This window comes from Malania oleifera, chromosome 1, assembly GCF_029873635.1.
Source record: "Malania oleifera isolate guangnan ecotype guangnan chromosome 1, ASM2987363v1, whole genome shotgun sequence".
In the NCBI taxonomy this organism is placed as follows: domain Eukaryota; kingdom Viridiplantae; phylum Streptophyta; class Magnoliopsida; order Santalales; family Ximeniaceae; genus Malania; species Malania oleifera.
Genome location: NC_080417.1, coordinates 64,468,220 through 64,494,672, shown reverse-complemented (window position 1 = coordinate 64,494,672; position 26,453 = coordinate 64,468,220). Strand labels below are relative to the sequence as shown.

Here is a 26,453-nt window from a genome sequence, read left to right as displayed (position 1 = left end):
TTCTTGATTTTGAAATGTTAGTATTAATTGTTTCGTTCGTCAGCATGCATTAGTCTCCGACTGCGTATCTTGCTCGATGAATTTATGATGATTGCATCAATATTCTGGAAGTTTAATTTCTTGTAAATTTCGAAGAATATGAGTTTGAGATCACCGTAGCCAATTAATTTTGTTAATGCAATTGGTTTCATTTATGTTCTTGGTGCAGATAGCAGTACTACTGGCCAGGTAAGGATAGTTGGAGGCATTAAGGGATTGCGGTGACAGAAATGTCGACCGACACCGGCCCGCAGAGCCTGACGCGGCGGCCTTCGCGCAGCGCCGCCACTACGACTTTCTCCTTGGAGGTGTTCGACAACGAAGTTGTTCCGTCCTCGCTCGGCTCCATCGCTCCAATCCTCCGTGTGGCCACCGAGATCGAGCAGGAGCGTCCTCGCGTCGCCTATCTCTGTAAGTCGATCAATGGGGTCTTCCATCGATATGATCGATCGGGCAGTACAATATTAATGGTTTGGTAGCTAATTAATTAATTAACCGAGAGCGTTCCGTTCATTAGTTTAATGTGTAATGTGTTTCCTGAAAGTGTTTCTTTTTTTTCTTTTTGAAATGACAAGGTCGATTCTATGCATTCGAAAAAGCGCATAGGTTAGATCCAAACTCTAGCGGTCGTGGAGTGCGGCAATTCAAGACAGCTCTCCTGCAGCGATTAGAGCGGGTAAGCTTTCTGTTTCTTGTTATTCCGTTAGAAAGAGAAAGTATCTGGTATGCTCGCGAGTACGTGAGCTGCACAACGTTTCAATATCTAATTGGGTAGCCTGGGTCAAATATTCTTTGGACGGGGAGCTTGTTTCAAACCCCCCAAGGTGCTTCCTGACGAGCAGTCACAAACGAAAAAGAAAACAGTCGAGACTCGAGGCTGTGTTGGGCTTGCTTAAATGCTGACACAGAGACGGTCTTTTTTGGTAATTAAATGTTCTAAGTGATTAACTGATTGGGATTTGATTTAAAAAAAAAATAAAAACAAAAGGTTAAAAGGAAATGTGTTTATAAATGACTTATTACCTCTATTATTTATTTATTTTTGAATTATCAAAACTAGATAACCTTTTAAGAACATCGACATAACTTGAGATTTTTATGTTCGATTTTTTGAATTTAAACATTGAAAGGAGAAAAAATAATTAGAAAGATTGTACGAGATGATAGGTATGCCGATATGAGCTTAAATTAAATGAAAAAAATATAACGCTTGGTCATAAATCATCTTTTATCTACTAGTTTATACTCATTTTTATCCATTTTTATTAAAGACCTTTTTTAGTATGTTACATCTTAATTTTTCATATAAGTATTTTTTTTTGTCAAAATAATAATATTAACTAGGAGTTTATCATGGGTAATAATTTTTTCTTAAATTATTTTGGTTCTTATCTGTAGATAATTTTTTTTTTTCCAAAAAAACTTAAAGCTTTATAATTATTTCTAACAATTGGACAGATGTGTGCATAATATGTTTTTATTTTATTTTTATATAATTATTTAATTTTAATTTTTTACTTTTCTATATATTTATGACTTGGTTAAATTTATTATCCATGTCTTCAATTATTTTTATATTTGATCAAGTAATTTTTTATTGATCCTTTGTAAGTTTATGATGTTAAATATTTATAACACAAAATATTTTGCTAATGAGTGAGTTATGAATTAATTATTGGGCAAATATACGAGTTAGTTAAAATTTTAAAATGATATAGCTGTTGGTTAATTAAGAGATATATAATATTTTTCTATATTACATATATATATTTGACTTCTATCCATGAACCATGCATTACTCTTATTTTATTTAAAATGTAATAAATTTTGAAACCGAATTAGGATGAAAAGTATTAGCTTATCAAAAGAATCACCAATATTTGTAACAAAATACTTATTCATTTTTTTCATTTAAAAATTATTAAATATTAGAAGTATTACTCAAAGACACATGCATTAGTTATAATGTCATTTTAATTACAAAATTCTTACATAAATAAGGGAATTTTAGACTCTAATATCCGAAAAAGAAAATTATATCGTTCAAAAGATCAGTGTGATTCTTCCGTCATACTCTCCCATCACACACTGAACAATAAATGTCACATGAAAAGTCCAACTTATAATATGATGAGACGCACAATTTTATATTATATAATAATGATAGGAGGTGTACCTAGAACATATTAGACATGCTTTATAACATGAACTCGTACCGATACTATTTTAACTTGACTGGTTCTAATCCGTATTATCACAGACTTGTGTTATTGAGCATTTTTTTTTTTTTAACTAAAGGAGGGCGACACCTCCAATTATTTATTAATATACCCTCACTTTTAGCGGAGGAATATTGCGGTTACATGATAATCATTGGGAGATTACAGATAAAAAAGACATTAAAGGCCTCCCAAAAGTAACATCAACAACCAACCAAAATAGGACTACAAATCCAACGAAAGCTAAATAAGAAACAAATCTAAATAGGCTTAGCAAAAATAAAAATAATAAAATAAACTAAAATCAAAAAATCTAAACCAACCAAACAAAAATTGAGATGATGAACTAATGACGAAGGGAAGTGAGACCCAACCTATCCATCCAAATGATACCTTTCAGAGAACGTGGTAAAATATGTTATTCTTCGTAGATGACATTGTTTCACATTTCTTCTTCTCTAGAGAGAAAATCAGTCGCACTATTGTCTTCCCAATATTGATGGATCACCATGAAATTCACTACTTCTAACTTTGCCATAAAATCCTCCCAAAAATTCCAAAGATACCACAAGGTATATCTACCTTTCCGAAATCAATCAACAACAATTTTCGAGTCACTTTCAATAACTAGTTGTTTACATAAACGAATTCCTTTCAGGATTGCTTCTAATTCCGCACTATTGTTCATACCATTGCCAAAATAGTTTGAAAAAACCGCTTTCACCATGTCATGGCAGTCCCAAATGATTCTTCCACCTCCTAAAGTACCCGAATTGCCCCTACAGCTCCCATCACAATTAAATTTTATCCAATCTGCTAGGGGTTTAACCCACGAGATAATTTTTACAAGCCTGGTGCAAACTCCCCGATGCTGAAGTTGAAACTCTTTCAAAATCGTAATGTTTGGTATCTTCAATTTTCAAAAAGAATTAGAGTTTTCCGCTAAAGAATTAATCCAGTATTGAGCACTTCTCCACGTTTGATATGCACTTTGGTAAACTCCTTCCATTCTCACTTTGCATCTTCGATTCCAGAGGCATCATGTAATCAAACATGGAATCAGACCGATTAAAATACCTTTAATAGATAATTTTCGAGCATAGTGGAGCGAGTTTGCAATTCTATTTTTCTAGGGAATGAACCGTTGAAAAGGAATCCCCAACACCACACTAGCCCGACGCCAAATCTCTTAAACGACCTCACCTAAAGAAAGAATGTGATCAATGTTTTCCTAACTTCTCTGCATGCAGCAATCACAAGCCGAAGCCATCGATATTCCTTTTGCCTGAATTCTATCATCTACTGTCAAACATCTAAACTAGGCTTTCCATAAGCACATTGAAATTCTTCTAGGCAATAGAGAATGTCAAAACCACTCATTCCACTCAAAATTATCACTTTTACTCCTCACTGCCTCCCATGCCGTTTTTGTAGAGAAATTGCTGTCAGAGGCAGGCTTCTAGATGAATATATCCTGACCACTTTTACCAGTTGGCATATTATGTAAGATTTCCATTGTTTTGTCGACCCTAACCAATTCCATTAATAAATCAGAGTTTCAGTTGTTATTCAACCAGAAATCCTTAATACACAACTTCTTGTTCGAAATATCCTCAATGTGCACCGCTAACAGGCCTGATGTAAGCCACCTATCAAACCAAAAAGAAGAATTCCCACCTCTCACCAAAATTTTAACATTATCCATAACTTCCAGAATGGTGGCCATCACTCATTTCCAGAACCATGAATCATTTGGTCTCCACTTCCTTATTAATTAACGATCATTTCTGCAATATTTAGCCCTAAAAAAACCTGACCATAGATTCTTAGAAGTGAGCAGTTTGAAGCCAAATTTCATGAGAAACGATTTTTGGACTTCTTTAAGATCTCTCAATCCTTTCGATGTGGGTTTACAAATTTTCTCCCAAGAGCGTCAATGAATCTTCCTTTTACCTTTCACCTCTCCCCATAAAAAATTAGCATGAAGAAAGTTGATGCGAGAAAATGTAACCTGTGAAACATTAATAACCGACATCAAATGTATCGGCACGCTAGACAACACATGTCTTAATAAAATCAATTTTCCACCTTGCGAGAGCAACTTAAATTTTTACTCTACAATTTTTTTTCCTAATCTTCTCCACAAGAGGCTCCAAGATCCTGGAAGACAATTTTCCAGAAACCAAAGGGGCACCCAAATACGTAACTGAGAATTTACCTTCCATGAAACCCGTGGTTCTCAATAACCCACGTTTCCGAGTAGGAGTAATGTATTTCGAAAGGAATAACACAAACTTTGTCTTGCTGACTTTTTGACCCAACCACTTCTCATACATCTCCAGAGTGTAAATCAAATTTCTAATAGACCTTTTCCCACCATTTGCAAAACTAAGAATATCATCCATATAAAGCAAATGCGAAACCAAAGGGGCCCCAATTGGATGATTAAATTGTCAAATACGACCTGTCTCATAGTTTTTCCTAAGCAACTTTCTCAAAACCTCCTCCATTATGATGAATAAATAAGGAAAAAGTAGATCCCCTCGCCTCAAGCCTCTAGTCGATTGAAAAAACCCTTTAAAAGTTCCGTTCATCATAACCGAAAACCACAGAAACTCCACACAATTTTTTTATGAGCTTGTAAAACCTTTTAAAGAAACCAAAAGCCTTTAGAACCTCCAGAAGAAAATTTCAATTCATTCTGTCATAAGCCTTAGCCATATCCAATTTTACGATCACATTGCTGCCAGCCATTTTTTTGTGCAAAGAAAGAACCATTTCCTATACAAGCGTAATATTCTAAAAAATACTATGCCTAGGAATAAAAGCATCGTACTCATGGGAGACCAACTTATAAACAATCTCAATTAGCCTAAAAACAATAATCTTGGAAAAAATATTATAAGCCACAGAGCACAAACTAATAGGCTGGAATTTATCAAAACTAGAAAGATTGTCCATCTTTGGAATTAAAACAATAAACGAAGAGGAAAAGAACCTGGAAAGAGGAGTGCCCTGAAAAAAATTATTTGCCGCATCAAAGACATCTTTTTTAACAATGTCCCAGCAAAAAATATAAAATTCTGAGTCAAACTTATTTGGTCTTGGACTGCTTTCTTTGGGAATAGAGAACACTGCTTTTTTAACTTCTTCTTTCGTTGGATCGGTGCAGAGAAAATTATTATCCGCATCTAAAATCTGCCTTTGAATTAACTCGGAGAAATCACAAGGTTCAACCACTGAAGCCTCTGAGAGAAAATTCTGAAAAAAATGTAACGGCTTCATTATGTATTCCTTCCACACCATCCAAAATCCTCACGTTATTCAAAACCATACGGTCTATATGGCCCTTATTCCGTCTCTAATTGATAACTGAATGGAAGAATTTATAATTTTTATCCCCCTCAATCAACCATTTTTTTTTTTTTACAATTTGTCCTAGGCAAGATGTTTCCCTATTCTCCCACACCTGAATCTCCAACTTAGTAGTCAAGTAATCGGTTTCGATCTCCTCAGAAAAACCTAATTGCAGCTGATTTTAAGTTCTCTTAAGACGAATAGTAAGTTTCAAAAGACTCGAAGCTGAGTCATTCTTGATCTAGACATCTTTAACACACGACAAAAACAAATCATATAAACTCCACATATTAAGGAACCGAAATGGGGTAAGGCTATACAAAGAGAATGACGTATTTGTATACATCACCATAGGACTATGATTTGAGGACTTCCGACTCAGATATTTGAATTTAGCTGAACCATATAAGTTGGAAAAAATATTATTAATAAGAACTCGATTAAGCTTAACCCAACTACGAGCCACCCCTTTATAACCATTGCACCATGACATATGAGAGCTCGTGTTTGATAAATCAAAGAGATCAAAATAATGTAAACAGTCATTAAATTCCATCATAAAGCATACACTCTTATTACAAAAGTACATCAAGATAACATATCACCTAACAAGCCTATGATCATCAGATGTCGTTTAAGTTTTCTACTTTTCATTTTACTACAGTAATGTAAAAATAAGTAATTGTACCATATTTATTTGTATTATTATGTTATTTATATTATTTGTTTTTAGTTGTTGTGATTAATGTAGACAAAAAATATCTCTATTGGAAAGTTAAAAATTCGGGAAGAATATTTAATACTTAAGTCCTTTGATGACTACGAGAACAATTTGAATAGGCTTGAAATAGTTGTGATAGATATAATCTACCAGAATTATTGAGTCTTTTTTTTAAAGGAACCTTGCATATAAAAATGAGGAGGGGGTTAGTTTCACTAGGTAGATAGACATTAATTTACTATTATTTTTCATTCTTTTTTTTTTTTTTTTTTTTATGGAATTTTGCAAACAATAATTTTTATTTGGATAGTTGATATCTCATGCGATGTGATTTTTTTTTTCATAAATTGTTAAATTGAAATCAAAAGAAAAATTAACGAGCAATACCAGTATGTAACATAGCACATCAAGGAAGCATCAAACATAAAAAATCATGTAAGGAAGTATAGGTTTGAAGTAAGAATCTGGAATATAAATAATATTTTTTATTTAAAAATAAAAATGCGAACTTATTCTTAAGTTAAAGAGTTTAATATTCATTTGTAAATTTTAAAATCATTTTTGAAGAGAAAGTTAAAGTACGAAATCGAATCATTTTTGCTGGATTTGGTCGTTTTGTTTTCTTTGTGAGCTTTGAAATTGGCCATTTGGCAACTTCCACGGTATAAACTGACATTTTGATCCAGAGGTTTATGTGCACACAATTGGTGCAAAAAGGTTATAATCTAGAGGTTTATTTGTCCGAAATTGGACAATTTATTAATTTCTGTTCAAGTTTTTCGCTGTTTATTATTCGTACCCATTGTTTCAAGTAGGGAGTTTGAGCTTTGAATTTGGAGTTGTGTCAATTAAGATGAAATGTAGTACCGATTTATTTTGAGTTTTACTGAAGCCCAGCCAAATGAAGTAAATTCAAATTCATATTGCCTCAAAGTTCATCCTCTCAAACATAGCGTCAAAATAGTTTCGAATCTGACTAGATTCCCAAACGGGCACTTGCGATTCTATTATAAGCACTTTGTGTTGAATTTGAAGGCATGTTTAGATATTGATAATTGACAGGCATGAGCACTTGCTTTTCTTATATCAGGACAATGCGTCTAGTCTTGCCTCTCGTGTTAAGAAGACGGATGCCCGGGAAATTGAGAGCTTTTACCAGCAATACTACGAGCACTACGTTAGAGCACTCGACAAGGGAGAGCAGGCGGACAGGTATTTCATAAATATTTGTTGTGCTTTCAGCTCGTTGCCTCTTTCATATGTTTTTTTTTTCTTTTTTAATGATATTTCTTGCTCAAAGTAAAAAGTAAATTATATCATCATCATCATTATCAACATCACCATCTTAAAATTTCTCTGCAGAGCGCAACTGGGCAAAGCCTACCAAACAGCTGGGGTGCTTTTTGAAGTGCTTTGTGCAGTTAACAAGACTGAAAAAGTCGAGGAAGTTGCTCCTGAGGTTAGTCCTATTTATGGTTGCTCCTTTGCATTTTTGTCTCGAAAAGCAGTTATTACGTGTTTCTTTATAAAGCCTTTGTTGCATTATGCGCAATTTATTGCAATAATGATATCTGCATTGTATTCCTTTTGAACAGATTATTGCAGCTGCTAGAGATGTGCAAGAAAAGAAGGAAATCTATGCACCATATAACATTCTGCCCCTGGACTCTGCTGGGGCATCCCAGTCTATCATGCAACTTGAAGAGGTGTTAATTTTTATTGTGTTGTTCTTTCCATTTGCCTATGTAAGCAATTTACTGCTTGTGAGATTATATGAATGTGTTTGCTTGCCTTCTTACAACACCAGGTTAAGGCTGGTGTGGCTGCGCTATGGAATACTCGAGGCTTGAACTGGCCTGCTTCATTTGAGCAGCACAGGCAGAAAGCAGGAGATCTAGATCTTCTTGATTGGTTAAGAGCCATGTTTGGATTTCAGGCATGTATTAGTTTAATGGATGAGATATTGATAATTTTGAGATATATTGAACTTCTAAGCATTATCTAATACATTTATATAAAAAATGTTTTTGCAGAGAGACAATGTCAGGAACCAGAGGGAGCATTTGATTTTGCTACTTGCTAATGTTCACATAAGACTTCATCCCAAGCCCGAGCCTCTTAACAAAGCAAGTGCCAATCTATCCTCCAAATTGAAATTATTTTGTATAATGGTCATTTCATCAATCTTGGTTACTTTATGGCACACTGGTGATACCATCCTGCCAGATTTAAATAATTTAAAATGTTATTGTGTTGCATTCTGAGTTTTTTGCTGAATTTAGATATGTCTGCCTGCGTTCAGTAAGTAATGGTTGGCTATTCCTGTCAAAATGTCATTTACATATGACCATTTTTTTGCCGTGATTTGTCCTGCATTCTCTACAATTGGAAGGTGCTAAATCTATTTCTCCAATGCAGCTGGATGATCGAGCTGTTGACGCAGTTATGAACAAGCTTTTCAAAAACTACAAAACCTGGTGCAAATTTTTGGGACGAAAACACAGTTTACGGTGAGACAATCTTCATCTTCCTTCTCTATTTGACTGGTTATATTAGACTTTATATTTTGAGCTTCTTGTCCGTGACCTGGCAGTTCTGATGCTAAAGCATTGATTTCATTGTTTGTAGGCTCCCTCAAGGGCAACAAGAAGTTCAACAAAGAAAAATACTTTACATGGGCCTCTACCTTCTTATCTGGGGTGAGGCAGCCAATATTCGCTTCATGCCAGAATGCCTATGCTATATTTTTCATAATGTGAGTTCTGATAGTTCACTTGCTTAGATTCCCTTCCTGTCTTCTTCTACTCCTAGTCTAATACATTATGTATTCTTTAGTACATTACCTATAACAATGTTTTGATATGTGTTCAGATGGCCTATGAACTCCATGGCCTGTTGGCTGGAAATGTCAGCATCGTTACTGGGGAAAACATTAAGCCATCTTATGGAGGGGATGATGAATCTTTCCTGCGTAAGGTTATAACGCCCCTATATCGTGTAATTGAGAAGGTGAGTTCCAGAAGAAGCTTTCACACAGTTCTCAATTTCAGGTTCTGTTTTTGACATAATTGAGTGCTTGTTCCCCATAATATTCCAGGAAGCTCAGAAGAGTAAAAATGGAACGGCTCCCCACTCGGCTTGGTGCAATTATGATGATTTAAATGAGTATTTCTGGTTTGTAAATGTTCAATAACTCATCAAGACCTTGTTTGGTGCTTTCAGCTCTTCATGTGCCTAACTTTTTATATTGTTACATGTCCAGGTCATCTGATTGTTTCTCTCTAGGTTGGCCTATGCGTGATGATGGCAATTTCTTTAAGTCAACTCGTGACTTAGCACAGGTACTCTTATGTTTGAAACATAGTCACCAGCTGTGTTCAAATTTGTTTATTGGCACTCTGCTTAGTATAACGGTTCTGCCAGGGAAGACCAGCATCCCGTAGAAAATCTGGAAGCACAGGGAAATCTAATTTTGTAGAGACCAGAACATTTTGGCACATCTTCCGAAGCTTTGATCGTTTGTGGACCTTCTATATACTGGCTTTGCAGGTACTTTGTCGCAACAGTGTAGAAATACTGCATTGACTTTATTTTTTTATACTATGGCTGTATGGGTGTTTGTCTCAATAATCTTTTTGCACTTTTTTCCTGTAGGTAATGGTAATTGTTGCATGGGCGGACGTTCCGCTACTGGATATTTTTCAGAAGAGTGTCCTGTACCATATTTCAAGTATTTTCATCACAGCAGCCTTTCTTCGCTTTCTTCAAAGTACGTTATTTGTATAATATTCTTAGTGAATGTGTACATGTTCAGGTTGGATCATGATCATTAGTTTATTCAGATATTTATAGCTGCACGTTACTTTTTGTTGTTTATATTATCAGGCTAACCAGTGGAAGCATAAAAGTTTTTAAATTTCAGAGAAATTCTTGGAATTTTTGTTCCTATTACAACAACTAATTTAATGAAAAAAAGAACAATTTCTGTGATGACCCTTTGGTCTGGCAAATTCCAATTCCACTGATGGTTTTTATTTCTAAAGTTCAGCAGTGAGCAAAAGCTCACATAGATATCTTTTTAATGGTGACGAATGCAAAAACAACCTTAAAAAATTGAGCCATGATTACTTTGGCTCAGGTGTCAGTAGTTTCAAACTCTTTTCTGTTACTATTTTGTGGTGCAGTTGAGATGTGACATAGTGTATGCTATGTTAATGAAAATACTCAATCTAAGATGGTATAAAGGGCAAAAAGACATTGGGAAGATGAAGAAAATGTCTTTGTTGCTGTGAAAACTGAGGCAAAAAGGCAATTTTTATTTGGAAGCTTATAAAAGAGGACTCTTGCTGGTTTGCTAACATTTGTAAGGGCATAGTGCAAGGGAAGTTGTAGAAAACATCTTAGTTGCATAAATTGAGGCAAAAAGGCAGCTTTTGTTTGTTAATTTAGAAAAGGGACCCTTGCTATGCTTTGGTAACTTTTATCGGAGAGTATGTCGACTATGGATATTGATGATACCTTGAAAAATTTTATACTTTTGAAAAAAAGTATATGCTATACTTTTCCGACTTTTCTATACAAATTTTGGAAAACTGGAAAACAAGACCAAATTTTTGTAATTTTTTTTTAGAAACTCTAGAAAAAGAAAAAAAAAGACTATTTTCCACAACTTTAAACAGGCACCTAGTATTTCTATCACCAATATTTATCACATTTAGAAGCTAAATTGATAACACTTAACACATTGGTTATTGGTAACAATTGAAGCTTTAGAAGAGGTTATACTGAAGCATAAATTAACCAAGACAAATTGACTAGTATAACATATACTCATGCTTTAAAAGTGTCTATGTTTTACACACATGCAAAGAACACACATACAGAGAGAGAGAGAGAGAGAGAGAGAGAGAGAGAGAGAAAGAGAGAGAGATAGAGATAGAGAGGTGGATGCAAGTATGGATATATTCCTAAACTTATAGTGGGGTACTGGCATGAAATATAAGATAGTGCTCTATTCCCAAAGTTTTCTGTTTTACTCAATGTAAAAATTGTACACAAAAAATGTATACATTTGTTTGGTACCACTTTCAGTTCTTTTGCTCATTGCATTTGTATTGATTGTAGGTGTTTTAGACTTGGTTTTGAATTTCCCGGCCTTTCATCGATGGAGATTCACTGACGTCCTCCGAAATTTACTTAAGATGCTTGTTAGCCTTGCATGGACCATTATTCTTCCACTATGTTATGTGCATTCCTTCTCAACGTTTACTGGCACAATCAAAGATGTGCTGTCATTTCTTGGTCAAGTTAAGGGAATTCCTCCTTTATATATCATGGCTGTGGCAATATACTTGTTGCCAAATGTACTAGCAGCACTGTTGTTTATATTTCCAATGCTTCGACGCTGGATTGAAAACTCAGACTGGCATATAATAAGGTTTCTCTTGTGGTGGTCACAGGTATTCATGTCACTTAGCTACATGTCTCTTCTGCATATGTCTTAATGTTCCATGTCAAGTTTTCATTCAAATGCATGTAATTTTTTATTAGGAAGTACATTGTGTATGATTTATAGATCAGACATGTGGCTAAGGCAAAGCAATCACATATTATCAATGTTTGATGTATTTGCCAAAAACATCTGCTTGGGCTGTTTTGTATGAAATGGAGAAAACAAGTCACAAGCAGACTTTTTAATGGAGTAAAGTACATCAATATTGGTTTTATTTGTGAGCAGTCGAATATGGGATTTAAACTCTTGCAGCTAATGTTAGGAATATTTAGCATTTTATATTAGCTCCAAATCATTTTTTTGTCTCTATATTATGCATAAGAAAAAAATAAAAACGAAAAAAAAAATCTTGCTTTATGAGAAGAAAATTATACTTTCTTTGGTTTCCTGCTTCATGAGGACAGCTGAAAAATTAATGTTATTGCTGGATTAGTATCACTGAATGTTCTGCATTCAGTTCCTTTTTATTATTTGCTGCACTAAAGTACTGGTTCATCTCTTCAACTAATTTATTGACTAATTGCAGCCAAGGATATATGTTGGAAGAGGAATGCACGAAAGTCAATTTGCACTTCTGAAGTGAGTATGACAAGGAACAGTGATTTATTTTACTCCAATATTGTACTGTTAAAATATACTCTTTATTTACTTGGTTGAATTTTGTTTCATTGTGTCAACCATTTTTTCAATAGTTATACTCTTTTCTGGTTGCTACTTCTGTGCTCCAAATTTACGGTCAGCTACTTAATCCAGGTAATTGTAGTTCATCGTTGTTCTCAGAAATTAAATGGGTAGTTGGATTCTGGTTTAACCCTTTGTACATTTTACCTAGATCAAACCTCTGGTGAAACCAACAAAAGATATAATGAATATTCGCCGGGTACAATATTCTTGGCATGAATTTTTTCCCGAAGGTATAAAATTGTTTCGTTTCTTCTCTTTTGCTTTTGATTAAATATGTACTTTCAGTCTGAACATTTGTCTTGTCAATGCAGCCAGAAACAACTATGGTGCAGTTATTGCACTCTGGGCACCAGTGATCTTGGTGTGTATTACTATTATTTCTTTGTTTAGTTGGTTACATTATTGTCACTCCATGCATGCAGCTGCAGAATGAACAGTTATATATTTTTCTTGATGTCCTGTCCTCACTTAAATGACCATATTTTTGCAGGTTTACTTCATGGACACTCAAATTTGGTATGCTATATTCTCAACTTTGTGTGGCGGTGTTGTTGGGGCCTTCGATCGTCTAGGGGAGGTAATCCCATTTTGTGCTTGAGTTTCTTCCTTATATGTTTTTTGGCTTTATACTCTTCAATCAACTTCTCTGATGTTTTGATAATGTGCCATATATCTCATGCATAATAAATGTTTGCATACCATTATTGCACTTGTTTGCTCTTTGTTCAGGAGCACAACACCCTGGCAGAACCAGATTAGTTGGCTTCTTCACTTGCAAAATGCTTTTGTTGACATAAAATTTTTGGGCTCTAATAGGGACTTTAATTTCAAAATAAAGATAAGAGAAATGTGGAATGTTGGTTGGATTATACCATTTTATAGTTTTTATGAATGGAAGAAAAACACTTTAATACCTATATACAAAAATAAAGAAGATATTCAAAATTGTAATAACTATCATGGAATTAAACTTATGAGTCATACGATGAAACTATGGGAAAGGGTAGTTGAACAAAGATTAAGGTTAGAAACGAAAATCTTAGAAAATGAATTTGGTTTTATGCTTGGGAGATCTACCACCGAAGCTATTTATTTTTTATGAAGATTAATGGAAAAGTTTAGGGAAAAGAAGAAGGACTTGCATATGATATTTATTGACCTTGAGAAAGCATATGATAGGATACCTAGGGAAGTTCTATCGTGGGTTTTATAAAAAATGGGTGTATGTTGTAGGTATACCGATGTCATTAAGGATATGTACGATGGTGTAATGACTAGTGTAAGGACTATAGATGGAGAAACTAGAGAATTTCCAATTACCATAGGTGTACATCAAGGATCTGCTTTGAGTCCTTATCTTTTTGCTTTAGTGATGGACCAATTAACTATGAGTATTCAAAAGGAGGTTCCATGGTGTATGTTGTTTGTAGATGATATTGTATTAATTGACGAAACTAGGGATGGAATAGAGGTTGAGTTAGAATTATGGAGAGAAGCTTTGGAATCGAGAGGCTTTAAGATAAGTAGAAATAAAACAGAATATATGAAATGTAATTTTAGTAATTATAAGAGGAATATTGGAGACAAAGTTAAACTTGATGATGAAGAAATAAATAGCACTTGTAGATTTCGATACCTTGGATCTATTATGCAAGCTGAAGGAGAAATTGAAGATGATGTAATGCATAGAGTTAAAACAGGTTGGGTAAAATGGAGAAGTGCTTCAAGTGTACTATGTGATCGTAGAATACCCTTAAAATTGAAAGGGAAGTTTTATAGGACAGCTATAAGACCGGTTATGCTATATGGATCGGAATGTTGGGCGACGAAGAAATATAATATCCAAAAAGTAAAAGTTGCCGAGATGAGAATGTTTAGATGGATAAGTGGTATAACATTGAAAGATAAATTAAGGAATGAACATATTCGTGGTAAGTTAGGTGTAGCTCCTATAGAAGATAAGATAAGGGAGGGACGACTTAGATGGTATGGACACTTGCGATGTAGGCCACATAGTGCACTAGTGAGGAAGAATGACTTAATTACTGTGGGGGGTAGTAGAAGGGGTAGGGATAGACCTAAAATAACTTGGGAGGAGATAGTAAGTAAGGATAAATATCCTTGAATCTATCAAAAGAAATTGTCCATGATCGCATAAATTGGCGGAAAAAGATTCATATAGCCGACCCCACTTAGTGGGACTAAAGGCTTGGTTTTGTTGTTGTTGTTGTTATTTCCAAATGAATTTATTTTGTTCTGGCTTCCATTAGAGCTTTTTCTGCTCCATAAGTAGTCATTAAACATTACGGGCAGGACATCAAATAGATTCAGCTATAGACTAATATAGGACCTTTAAAAAAAAAAAAAAATTCTGTAGACTTATATAGAACCTCTTTATTCATTTTTATTTTTTTAATTTTTTTTAATCTTTTTTCTAGTAGATTATATAGACCTTGTTTGCATGATATTTGGTGCTTCAGCAAATTATGCATGGTGTAATGGTCTTGGGTTCAACCCCGGTAAGGTATTGCACGCTTTGGCCCATTGGCCTCAGGTGTTTGTCGTATAAAAGATGTCAAATTGTTGAAGCCCAAACCATTCTTATACCTCTGTGTAGGATCCACCCATACAATAGTACACTTAGGGTGGCTTTGATACCAAATGTAGTGGTCTTAGGTTGAACTCAGATGAGACATTATTCGCTTTGGCCCACTTGTCTCACGGGTTTGTTTGATAAAAGGCATCGTACATAGTTGGAGCCCAAATCATCCTTATAAGCCCACGATCTCCCTAGCACACATCCGATGTGGGATCGTGACATGTGGTTATACTACCAAATATTTGGGATTGGTTTCTTTGAGTTCCTAAAGCTTCTCAAATCACGGACTTCATGTGCTTGGTCAAGACCAGTGTTTCAAAAGGCTCTATCAAGGTTCGCCTCAAGGCAAGGCATGCCTAAAACGCCTTAAGGCTCAATTGAAAATACCAAATTCCAAAAAGGCTAATGCATTACTTGTTGAGGCTTATGCATTTTTACAAAAGGCATGCCCTTTTCACATTTTTATTTGAGGCTTGTGCATTTTGGCTGTGTGATTCTCAAGTTAGAATTGGTTAGAAAATTTTAACTACATGTTTATATATGTTTGTATATAAGGAATGTCATAATATGAATTGGTTTCTAGAACTCTTGAACCTCATCCTTTCCAAAATAATTGAGAGTTGTATCTTAGATCATGAAAATAGTTGAACTTTATAGTATAGCTATCTCGTTATGATTTAAGTCATGTACTCAAGTTAGAAATTTTTGAATGGCCACAAGTAGTTTGCAAAGTGTATCTAATTTTTTTTTTTTACATTATATTTGTGATTTCTTAAATTTTTAAAAAATTTTTATAATACATAACTTATTTACATAATTTTGTCTTATAAACAAATTCCCAAAAGCTCACACCCCAACGCCTTAAGGTTTATGCCTCACCTCTTAAGGGTTAAAACACTTTGCCTTAAGCCTTTGCCTTTTAAATCGTTGGTCAAGACCAATGGCTAAAGACACAAAAGATGACTAAATGTTGATATATTTGAATTAACAAAGGTTGTGAGATCTATATAACTGCCACAGCTTAGATGAGTCAGATCTGTTCATGGCTTCTGCCCCCTGAAAAAAAGTCATTGGAGAACTTGGGTGGACATGGATTTTTTAATTAATATAGTAAATTGCACACACAGCATGTGCTCTAGTAAATTCTGATGTTTACTCTTTGAGGTGGTTAATGTTTATATTCATTTTTTTTTTTATAACAGATACGAACTCTTGGCATGCTAAGGTCACGGTTCCAGTCCCTACCTGGTGCTTTCAACACACATTTGGTGCCTTCTGATAAGACACAGAAAAGAGGATTTTCATTCTCAAAGCGTTTTACCGAGGTTGTGTATTGTGTTTATGCCAGTAAAGCACATGCTAAAAATGAATAAAGAATACAAAAACACACACACCATGCATGTAAATATGTGTCAACCAAATTTCTGCACCTGTACAGGTCACAGCAAGCAGAAGAAGTGAAGCTGCAAAATTTGCTCAGTTATGGAATGAAGTAATATGTAGTTTCCGTGAAGAAGACCTCCTAAGTGACAGGAAAAGCCCCTCAGCCAAAATTTTTTGTTGTTTTGTTTATGGTTTCCCCATTTGGGGCTGGAAATATATCACATTGAAATTGAACTGGGTATTTATAATCCAGGGAGATGGATCTCTTGCTAGTGCCTTACTCATCAGACCCTAGCCTGAAAATAATTCAATGGCCGCCCTTTTTGCTTGCTAGCAAGGTCAGCTTAGGCTCCTACAAACAAGTTTATTTTAATAAATTACTTTTACCTACTTTTGTTGCTGATTGTCCATCTATCTTGGCAGATCCCAATAGCATTGGATATGGCAGCTCAATTTCGATCCAGAGACTCTGACCTTTGGAGGCGTATATGTGCAGATGAATATATGAAATGTGCTGTGATTGAATGCTACGAATCTTTCAAACTTGTCCTGAATGCTCTGGTTGTCGGAGAAAATGAGAAAAGGTTGTTTTTTTTTTTTTTTTTCTCCTGGTACTTTGTCTGTCAAACAATTTTGGTATCATTTCACTCGCCATTTTCCTGATGTTTGATCATTTCAGTGAAACTTTAATTTCCAGAAAATGTATATATCTACAGCCGTGTATTTTTCCTTGACAAAGTTCAGGAAAAGAAACTGTATACTAAGCCTTTCTTCCAATGTTTCATACACATGCTATACAACAATTCGTGTCTCTTTGGGATTGACTCACCTCATGACTGCTGTGCATGTTTTTCTTAACTCCTACTGATCCTCAAACAAACACTATAGGATTGAAATCTGAAGATTCACATTATGTCATGCAGGTCTAATTAAGTATTGAACAAAAATATCTCACCCTCCCTTCCCCCAAAATAAAAAAAAAATAGGGAAAAAGAAAAAAAAAAATATCATCCTTTTGTTTCTATGTTTCTTTTTGTGAAACTGGGTTTAAGTAATTGGAGAAGCATAAAAATTTATCAACTGTGATTTTCTGATTCTTGTTAGCATATTTTTCCATTTTCATTCATTTATGTCACTACTAGTAATGCTAACTGTAGTTTCCTTCTTCCAGGATAATCGGGATCATTATTAAAGAAATTGAAAATAACATTTCCAAGAATACATTTCTTGTGAATTTCCGGACAGGTTCCTTACCTACTCTTTGTAAGAAAATTGTGGGGCTCGTTGATATTTTGGTGAGTCCTTTGGAAGAGCAAAAACCACATCTACAGGATATTTTAGGCTATTCATATTTTCTTCATTATTATGTATGTAATTGAGACTTAGTTTCTATCATGTTGCAGAAAGATGGCGATCCGTCCAAGCGAGATACTGTTGTGCTATTGCTCCAAGATATGTTAGAAGTAGTTACTCGTGACATGATGGTGAATGAGATTCGGTTGGTGAACAGCATTGATTTTTAATTGAACCAGATTTTTCATAGGGTTTGGCATGATAATCCTGAGTTTTTTCAGTGAGTGTTTTATTTTGTGTCCATTTTTTTTTCAGGGAATTGGCAGAACTTGGACATGGTAGCAAGGATTCTGTCCCTAGAAGGCAAATTTTTGCTGGTACTGATCCTAAACCTGCTATAGTGTTCCCTCCAGTAGTTACAGCACAATGGGAAGAGCAGGTAGTTACTGGACAAGGATTTTCTCTTACCTCCCCCACCCGAACCATTAGTTTTCTGATAAAGTGTTACATTGTTTTGCTTACTGTTAGATAAGACGCCTCTATCTCCTTCTGACGGTCAAAGAATCTGCAATTGATGTGCCAACAAACCTCGAAGCACGTAGAAGAATTGCATTCTTTACAAATTCATTGTTCATGGATATGCCACGTGCTCCTCGAGTTCGTAAAATGCTATCATTCAGGTCTTGCTCACATTTCCAGTAGTTTGGAATAGAGTTTCCATTATTTCCTTCGTTTATTCTTTTTAAATAAGTAATTGTTGGCAGTTTCATTCATTATATTTCTTTCATACGCTAGTTAAAATTAATTTGAGGCCTTTTAACAACTCTCTCTCTCTCTCTCTTTCTCTCTCTCTCTCTCTCTCTCTCTCTCTCTCTCTCTCTCTCTCTCTCTCTCTCTCTTTCTCGCTGTAAATAAAATTGCACCATGCCATATGCATTGCACAAGAATTATTAATCTTGCCTTCTCATTGACTATATCTTGAATTGCACAGGAATTAGTTCTGAGTTTTAATTCACCAGTGTTCACAATATCATTGCATGTGTTTTGCAGTGTCATGACTCCATATTACAGTGAAGAGACTGTTTATTCTAAAACTGACCTTGAGCTGGAGAATGAAGATGGGATATCAATCATATATTACCTGCAGAAAATCTTCCCAGGTACCAAATATTATATGCATTCGCAGTTCCTGCAAAGTTTTGTGTTCAAAGAACTTAAAAGTATATTAATGCCACTGTACTTTGTCAGATGAATGGAACAACTTTATGGAGCGACTCAATTGTAAAAAAGAGGTTGAAATTTGGGAAAATGAAGAGAACATTTTGCAGCTTCGTCATTGGGTCTCCCTGAGAGGGCAGACCCTTTGCAGAACAGGTAGCTGACGCATTATTTTCTCTGTTAAATTCTGTCACTGTTTGCCTCTATTACTAATATAAACCAGCATTGCAGTTAGAGGGATGATGTATTACCGAAGGGCTTTGAAGCTTCAAGCTTTTCTTGACTTGGCAAATGAGAGAGGTAAGTAAAAGAATTTTAGATTTCTCACAAGTGTTTTGTGAGAGAGATCTTATTTTCTTGCTGCTTAAGCCTTTGTAGACTGCTGTTTAGATAAATGAATCAAAAAGAGGATCCATTTTATGCTGCATAATGTTAAACATTTGAACTATCAAACTGAACTAGTGGATGCATTTGTAGTACCATATCCTGTTAAATCCAAAACAGTTAAAAGCAAAGAGCAGAATTAGATGATGGCATCAAAAGTATAATCGGTAACTTGCATTATTTCGATGGAAAAAGAATAATACAACTTTTATTTTTTGTTTAAAGGACTAATCTGGGAAACTGGGAGAGTTGAAAAACAAATCTCAACAAAAAATAAAAGGATCTCTTGATGTGTCTAGAGTCAGAAAATTATCTTTCTACCTTAGCTTTGGACCCTTATATATGTTATTCAAATCGGGATGAAAATATAACTTTTCTTCTGTACTTTAGCTTTGGAGCCTTATATTTGTTTTTCAAACAAGAAAGAGAATATACTTTTCTTCTGCCCTGGTTTAACCAAGCTTGGTAAATTAGTTTATAATGTTGACATCAAATTGAATAAAAAGCCATTTTAATGGGATCCCTTATTTTATTTATTTTTGAAAAAATGAGGGTTCTTGTGTAAAATAGCATAACACATGTGAAGCATATAGCTGGTGCCTTCATAGTTGAAGTAACTGACCTCCATGTGTAGTTTTCAAATGTGCTTCACAGCCTTGCTGCCCATGGAAAACTATTGTCGGTTGTATTAATGTGGTCATATTTGTGAAGTAAATTGTGTGCTTTTCGGACCCTTTGCAATGTCAAATGAGCAGAGATACTAGAAGGATACAAAGCTGTTACGGTTCCATCAGAGGAAGATAAGAAAAGTCAGAGGTCCTTGTATGCTCAACTGGAGGCTGTTGCTGACATGAAATTCACATATGTTGCTACTTGTCAGAACTATGGAAATCAAAAACGGAGTGGAGATCGCCGTGCAACGGACATTCTCAACTTGATGGTTAAGTATGTTCCTGATAAAGTCAGTAGGGTTGTCCTTAAATTTAAAATTTTTTGAGGTTTTTCTATGATTGGTTCAAGAACTTGTGTCTTTTGCTTCTCATACAGTAATCCATCAGTTTTTCTATGATTTGTTCAAGAATTAATTTCTGGTGCTTCACATGCAGTAATCCATCTCTCCGTGTAGCATATATTGATGAAGTTGAAGAAAGAGAAGGTGGAAAAGTACAGAAGGTATATTATTCTGTATTGGTTAAAGCTGTGGATAATCTGGATCAGGTAATCATCCTTTCAACTCTGAAAAATATCAACATTCTTGTGCAACAAATATTGATTGCTTCTTTGTATTTCCTAAAGGAAATCTACCGCATAAAATTGCCGGGTTCAGCAAAGGTAGGAGAAGGGAAGCCTGAAAATCAGAACCATGCTATCATTTTTACTCGAGGAGAAGCTCTTCAAACGATTGACATGAACCAGGTAAGCTGTTGCAGTTTGAAATATTTTTGTGTCAATTGCAATGATGCAATCTGGCAATTCTTATTGTAGGACAATTACTTGGAAGAAGCCTTTAAAATGCGCAATCTTCTGGAAGAATTTAATGAGGATCATGGAGTACGTCCACCTACAATTTTAGGTGTTCGTGAGCATATCTTCACTGGAAGGTTGGATTAGTTAACTTTTCTATTTTCTATCTCCACGTTGTTTTATATTTGAATCTTGTGATTTTAATTGTATAAGTGACATCATGTTACGTCTGAACTGATATGACATTACATCTGCAATGCAGTGTCTCTTCTTTGGCTTGGTTTATGTCAAATCAAGAAACGAGCTTTGTGACTATTGGCCAAAGAGTTCTTGCAAGACCTTTGAAGTATGTATTCGTTTGTTTTATACCTTCTTTAGCTGTGCAAGTGGGAATTAATTCCAGGAGAAGTTTATAAGGTGTCTTGCTCATCTTGAATGGCAGAAGAGTATTTGGTGTTACTGTAGTTGGAGTTAGACTGTATATCACAATGGCATTATTTCTTGACGAAATAATTACTTCTGTACAGAATCATACAAGATATCAATACACCCTTAAGAAAGTAGTCAGTGTCTAGGAAAAGCTCCAAATTCTATCATGCTATAGAATTTAACTCACTCGCTCTCTCTCTCTCTCTCTCTCTCTCTCTCTCTCTCTCTCTCTCTCTGCATGTGTGTGTTTTTCATCTTTAGGCCTAAGTTCATATATCTTGTGTTTAGGTGCATGGAATAAAACCAATTTGCACCACTGCTTTTCTTTATTGGGTGTCATTTTAAATAAATACGGTTGCAGAATTTTTTTTAGTCCTTAAATATTGTATTATTTGCTTTAGGGTTCGATTTCACTATGGTCATCCTGATGTGTTCGATAGAATCTTCCACATTACACGTGGTGGCATCAGCAAGGCTTCTCGAGGCATCAATCTTAGTGAGGACATCTTCGCAGGTATTAATCTGAAACATCTACTTTCTAAGCGAAATATTCAATTTTGTGTTCATGATATTTGCTTTCCCTCTGTAGGTTTCAACTCCACACTACGGCGTGGCAATGTTACTCACCATGAGTACATCCAGGTTGGGAAGGGGCGTGATGTCGGTCTAAATCAAATCTCACTATTTGAGGCAAAAGTGGCCTGTGGTAATGGGGAACAGACACTCAGCCGGGATATCTACAGATTAGGCCATCGTTTCGATTTTTTCCGCATGCTGTCATGTTATTTTACCACAGTTGGATTTTATGTCAGCTCAATGGTAATTACTGCTATATGCATAAGTTTGAAAGCTGACGAAAATTGGAAACTTCAGTATGAGCTGCCTTCTTTAACAATTAAATCTAAACAGGAAATAGGCCTGGTGAACTTAAGAAGCTGAAATTAGTATCCTATATTTTGTTAACTAGTTTACAAGAACTCTCATTTTTGGGATATACATAATTATTTTAGAGTAGGGCACCTATGCTTGCTACTCAGTCAGAGATCCCAATTGTAAAAGGGCAAAGAAAATTAGTTACAAAAGTAACTCTTAACATAAAGTCAAGGGCAGCTGAAAGAATCTAAATTAAAAAAAGGGGTCAAACTAGTACATTATATGTAGAAATAGCACCATCTAAGTTTATATAATTTTGTCATGTGTTGTTTGTCTAAGCACATTGTTTCCATTATTTATTTGGTTTATTATCTGCGCTGAAGTGCCACTATATCTTTTGACAAAATGTCATGAAATGGCATAGCTGTAGGAGAAATCTAGAGGACCCATTAAAAATGTTCATCCTGAAGGGCATTTTTGTTTCTACAAGTAACCACCTTTAACTTTCATAACTGCTGGCATAAAATCAGAGAACCTTTTGGAAAGTTTATTTTTTCTTTGCTTAATCCCTCCTTGAGACTATCTTAATTTTTTTAAAAAGGTTTGGCTGTTTGCTTCTGTTTATTGGGGACTTTTATGTCGTGCACTCCAAGGTCAACTGTTAACCTGGATGGGCTCGTCCCCAAGTCATGAAGGAACTTTTCAATGCAGGATTACCTTCTAAACTTTTTATTTTCATATTTTTTTTGGAAGGTGTCAATTTTTAAGTTTACGAAGGCAAATAATTTTGTTTGTTAGACATTACTTGTCCTCACATCTTGTTTAGCTAATGGTAACTCTTTGTTATTATTTTACAGATGGTTGTCCTTACAGTATATGTTTTCCTGTATGGAAAACTTTACCTGTCATTGAGTGGATTGGAGAAGGCAATTGTGAAATTTGCAAGGGCCAAGGGTGATGATCCTCTAAAAGCAGCCATGGCTTCGCAGTCCCTTGTTCAAATAGGTCTTCTGATGGCTCTGCCCATGGTTATGGAGATGGGACTAGAGAGAGGGTTCAGAACAGCTTTGGGTGACATAATTATCATGCAGCTTCAGCTAGCAGCTGTTTTCTTCACTTTCTCACTCGGGACAAAGTTGCATTATTTTGGACGCACAGTCCTGCATGGTGGAGCCAAGTACAGAGCAACTGGACGTGGTTTTGTTGTAAAGCACGAGAAGTTTGCTGATAACTACAGGATGTATTCAAGGAGTCATTTTGTGAAAGGGCTGGAGCTGATGATATTGCTTGTAGCTTACCAAATTTATGGGTCAACAGCCAATGATTCTACCACTTATATCCTACTCACTTGTTCAATGTGGTTCCTAGTGGTTTCTTGGTTGTTTGGTCCTTTTCTTTTTAACCCATCAGGATTTGAATGGCAGAAGATAGTGGATGATTGGGATGATTGGTCCAAGTGGATAAGCAGCAGGGGTGGTATTGGTGTGCCAGCAAACAAGAGCTGGGAGTCCTGGTGGGATGAGGAACAGGAGCACCTGCAGCACACTGGCTTTCTAGGACGGTTCTGGGAGATTATCCTTTCTCTGCGCTTCTTTCTCTATCAGTATGGAATTGTGTATCATCTAAATGTGGCCAATGGCAATCAGAGCATTGTTGTAAGTACATAAGCTATCTACTGAAACCTTTTTCTTTCTCTAAGGTAATGTTTAGGAACGTGGATTTCGGGCCTTAGATTTGGATTTGTGTGCATTTAAATGAAATTCGATACAATTTTGAGTTGAATTTTGTCCAAATCCACCCAATTCTAAATGCAAAGCTTCAAATCTAGGCTTTCAAATGCAGGGTAAATCTCCTCTCTTCGATGTCTTATACATCAGTTTTCTACATGTTTTACAAATTTGGATGTTTCAGTTTGTGTCCCCTTTATTTGACATTTGGCTTTCTCTGTTTTGAATTACTGATATTCTACTGAAACATTGGTACCACATCTTACTTTTACTATGATCGAAAAATAGCTTCTGAAATGAAAAAACAATAAAAGGAAAAAGGTAATAATAACAATAGAAAAGTTTTTGCTGTTCATTCATCCAAAAGATTCTTACATGGTTATTTCCGTTGCATGTTTGGGGAGATACTGCTATGCTAGTATGACCTATCCAGCCTAAAATATGCTCTCCCTCTCCCTTTTCTCACATGTGCATGCACATGCATATGCATGTGTGCACGGCCCCCACCAACTCACACAAATGATGATTGTTCAATTATGGGTTGTTTCCATCAAGACTCTGTCTATTACAACTGTGCCTCCCTCCTCAAAAAAAGGCCAATAACACGTTATAACTTTTTCTTTGTGTGCTGGTTTCCCAGGTCTATGGTCTGTCTTGGCTGGTCATTGTTGCTGTGATGATCATCTTGAAGGTCAGTGCCAGACTTTGACATAGCTTTGTGTTTGATATCGTTATGAGAACAAATGACACTGAATTATCTGATTCTAGACATGGTTCTAAAATTTGTTTCATGAACTGATGAATCCATCCTTCAAATGCAGATTGTGTCCATGGGTAGAAAAAAGTTCAGTGCAGATTTCCAGCTGATGTTCAGACTTCTCAAACTGTTCCTGTTCATTGGGTTCATTGTTACTCTTGGAATTCTGTTTGGCTTCCTGAGTCTCACAGTTGGAGATATCTTTGCGAGTCTATTGGCCTTCATGCCAACTGGATGGGCTCTTCTGCAGGTATATTTGCTTCTTCCTGTCAGAATATGTTTTCGGTATCTTCAATTTATTAGCTCCCAAAATAATAGAACCCTCTAACCTATCAATATGTTAGCTCTCTCTCTCTCTCTCTCTCTGTATGACAAATAATTGTGAACAGCGTTTTTATTCTTCTTTGCATATGGCCATTTTAAAATTACGGACCTGTGAAATTCATGATATTTGAGAAAATATTTGAATCTCAATTTGGTTTCAGCTAATTGAGATTGTATTATCATAGTTTTACTATATTCACTTTGAATATTTTTGAATTGGAAGTTAAAATTAACGCAAGGTTCGTGTGATGCTGGCATTGTATATGATCAGATAGCACAAGCATGCAAGCCACTGGTGAAGGCCTTTGGAATGTGGGGTTCCGCTAAAGCTCTAGCAAGAGGGTATGAGTACATGATGGGACTGGCGATATTTACGCCAGTGGCTATCCTGGCCTGGTTTCCATTTGTGTCCGAGTTCCAGACCAGGCTGCTGTTCAACCAAGCCTTTAGCCGAGGGCTTCAGATCCAACGAATTCTGGCTGGCGGAAAGAAGCATAAGTAAATGCAACTATACCCACTCCACCGCGGCAACGTTCAGATATCACATATTACGAAGTGCACAGATGGGCAGAGCGTGATCTCAGTTTCAGCTTTTGGATGCAACTTCATACCATGCAGAAGAAAACAGTCTCTCTCTCTCTCTCTCTCTCTCTCTCTCTTGATGGTCCAAGTCCCTCATAACTGTCAATAAAATTCGTATAATCCATGTATTATATGCAAAGTGCAATCGATGTACCATTTTCCCTTTGATATCAATACTCAATTCTTTCGGTCTATGTTTTATATGCAAAGCGCTATCAATTTACCATATTTCTTTTGATATCATTACTCAATTCTTTCTTTCCAAAATAATCATTACTGAATTCTTCCTCCTTACTAGAGCATAATATAACAATCATGATAGAAAAAGAAAATATAAGTGTTTTTTCTATGTTTAGAACTTGAATTCAAATTATTACTTGGTGATAGTGTGACATTTCTAATATGAGATGGATTATAACTCTCTCATTATGGTTTTAGAACCAAACTTATGGTTTGAAACCAACAAGAGGCCTACATTCCCCTCTTAGGATTAGGTTATTATAGTTAGACTTAACGTCCTACTTTGACAAATATTGAGATAAAGGCCATTGGACCAATCTGGTCAAGAATTCTATTAAAATTGTAATGTAGGTTAAGGGTTAAGGCTTATAGGTTAAAGAAGAATAAAATTAGAAGGCTCATGTTAGTGTTTCGTCCAACTTGAACACGCGTAGTGGAAGCACACAACCAATCACGAATCACTCAACAATAACTAATGCAAACACTCAATGATGAAATATACTAAAGAAGCAATCAAACAATAATAAGAACAAGAAAAACACAACTAGAACGCACAAGATATACGTGGTTCGGCAATAGCCTACTTCCACGGGAGCAACACTTCGATTTTCACTATGAACAATGTCAAAGCTTACACTTTTGGGTTAC

At 35.5% G+C, this 26,453-nt stretch overlaps 1 protein-coding gene across 1 annotated transcript; it reads left to right on the top strand.

Annotated features, from left to right (window-relative positions):
* The first annotated feature begins 260 nt into the window (after window positions 1-260).
* Window positions 261-25,808, top strand: LOC131156438 (callose synthase 5). The gene is made up of 42 exons (XM_058110135.1): window positions 261-450; window positions 615-715; window positions 7,427-7,548; window positions 7,699-7,795; window positions 7,932-8,042; window positions 8,144-8,272; window positions 8,370-8,462; window positions 8,755-8,846; window positions 8,965-9,091; window positions 9,208-9,345; window positions 9,434-9,510; window positions 9,599-9,677; window positions 9,760-9,885; window positions 9,991-10,105; window positions 11,461-11,795; window positions 12,375-12,427; window positions 12,541-12,601; window positions 12,681-12,762; window positions 12,844-12,893; window positions 13,023-13,109; window positions 16,334-16,456; window positions 16,570-16,661; window positions 16,765-16,852; window positions 16,938-17,098; window positions 17,686-17,809; window positions 17,918-18,012; window positions 18,123-18,246; window positions 18,336-18,487; window positions 18,858-18,967; window positions 19,056-19,181; window positions 19,257-19,325; window positions 20,165-20,354; window positions 20,516-20,627; window positions 20,706-20,825; window positions 20,895-21,010; window positions 21,136-21,219; window positions 21,704-21,816; window positions 21,892-22,121; window positions 23,033-23,830; window positions 24,543-24,593; window positions 24,724-24,909; window positions 25,255-25,808. Exons 1-42 carry the CDS (start codon window positions 270-272, stop codon window positions 25,483-25,485), a joined length of 5,751 nt encoding a protein of 1,916 aa, XP_057966118.1. The 5' UTR covers window positions 261-269; the 3' UTR covers window positions 25,486-25,808.
* The last annotated feature ends 645 nt before the right edge of the window (window positions 25,809-26,453 follow it).

Excerpts from the sequence above, each read along its gene's own strand:
- LOC131156438 (XM_058110135.1), top strand. The coding sequence starts at position 270 with ATGTCGACCGACACCGGCCCGCAGAGCCTGACGCGGCGGCCTTCGCGC. Across the intron at positions 8,043-8,143 it reads CTATCATGCAACTTGAAGAG|GTTAAGGCTGGTGTGGCTGC; the intron begins GTGTTAATTTTT and ends TTACAACACCAG. Across the intron at positions 23,831-24,542 it reads ATGGCAATCAGAGCATTGTT|GTCTATGGTCTGTCTTGGCT; the intron begins GTAAGTACATAA and ends CTGGTTTCCCAG.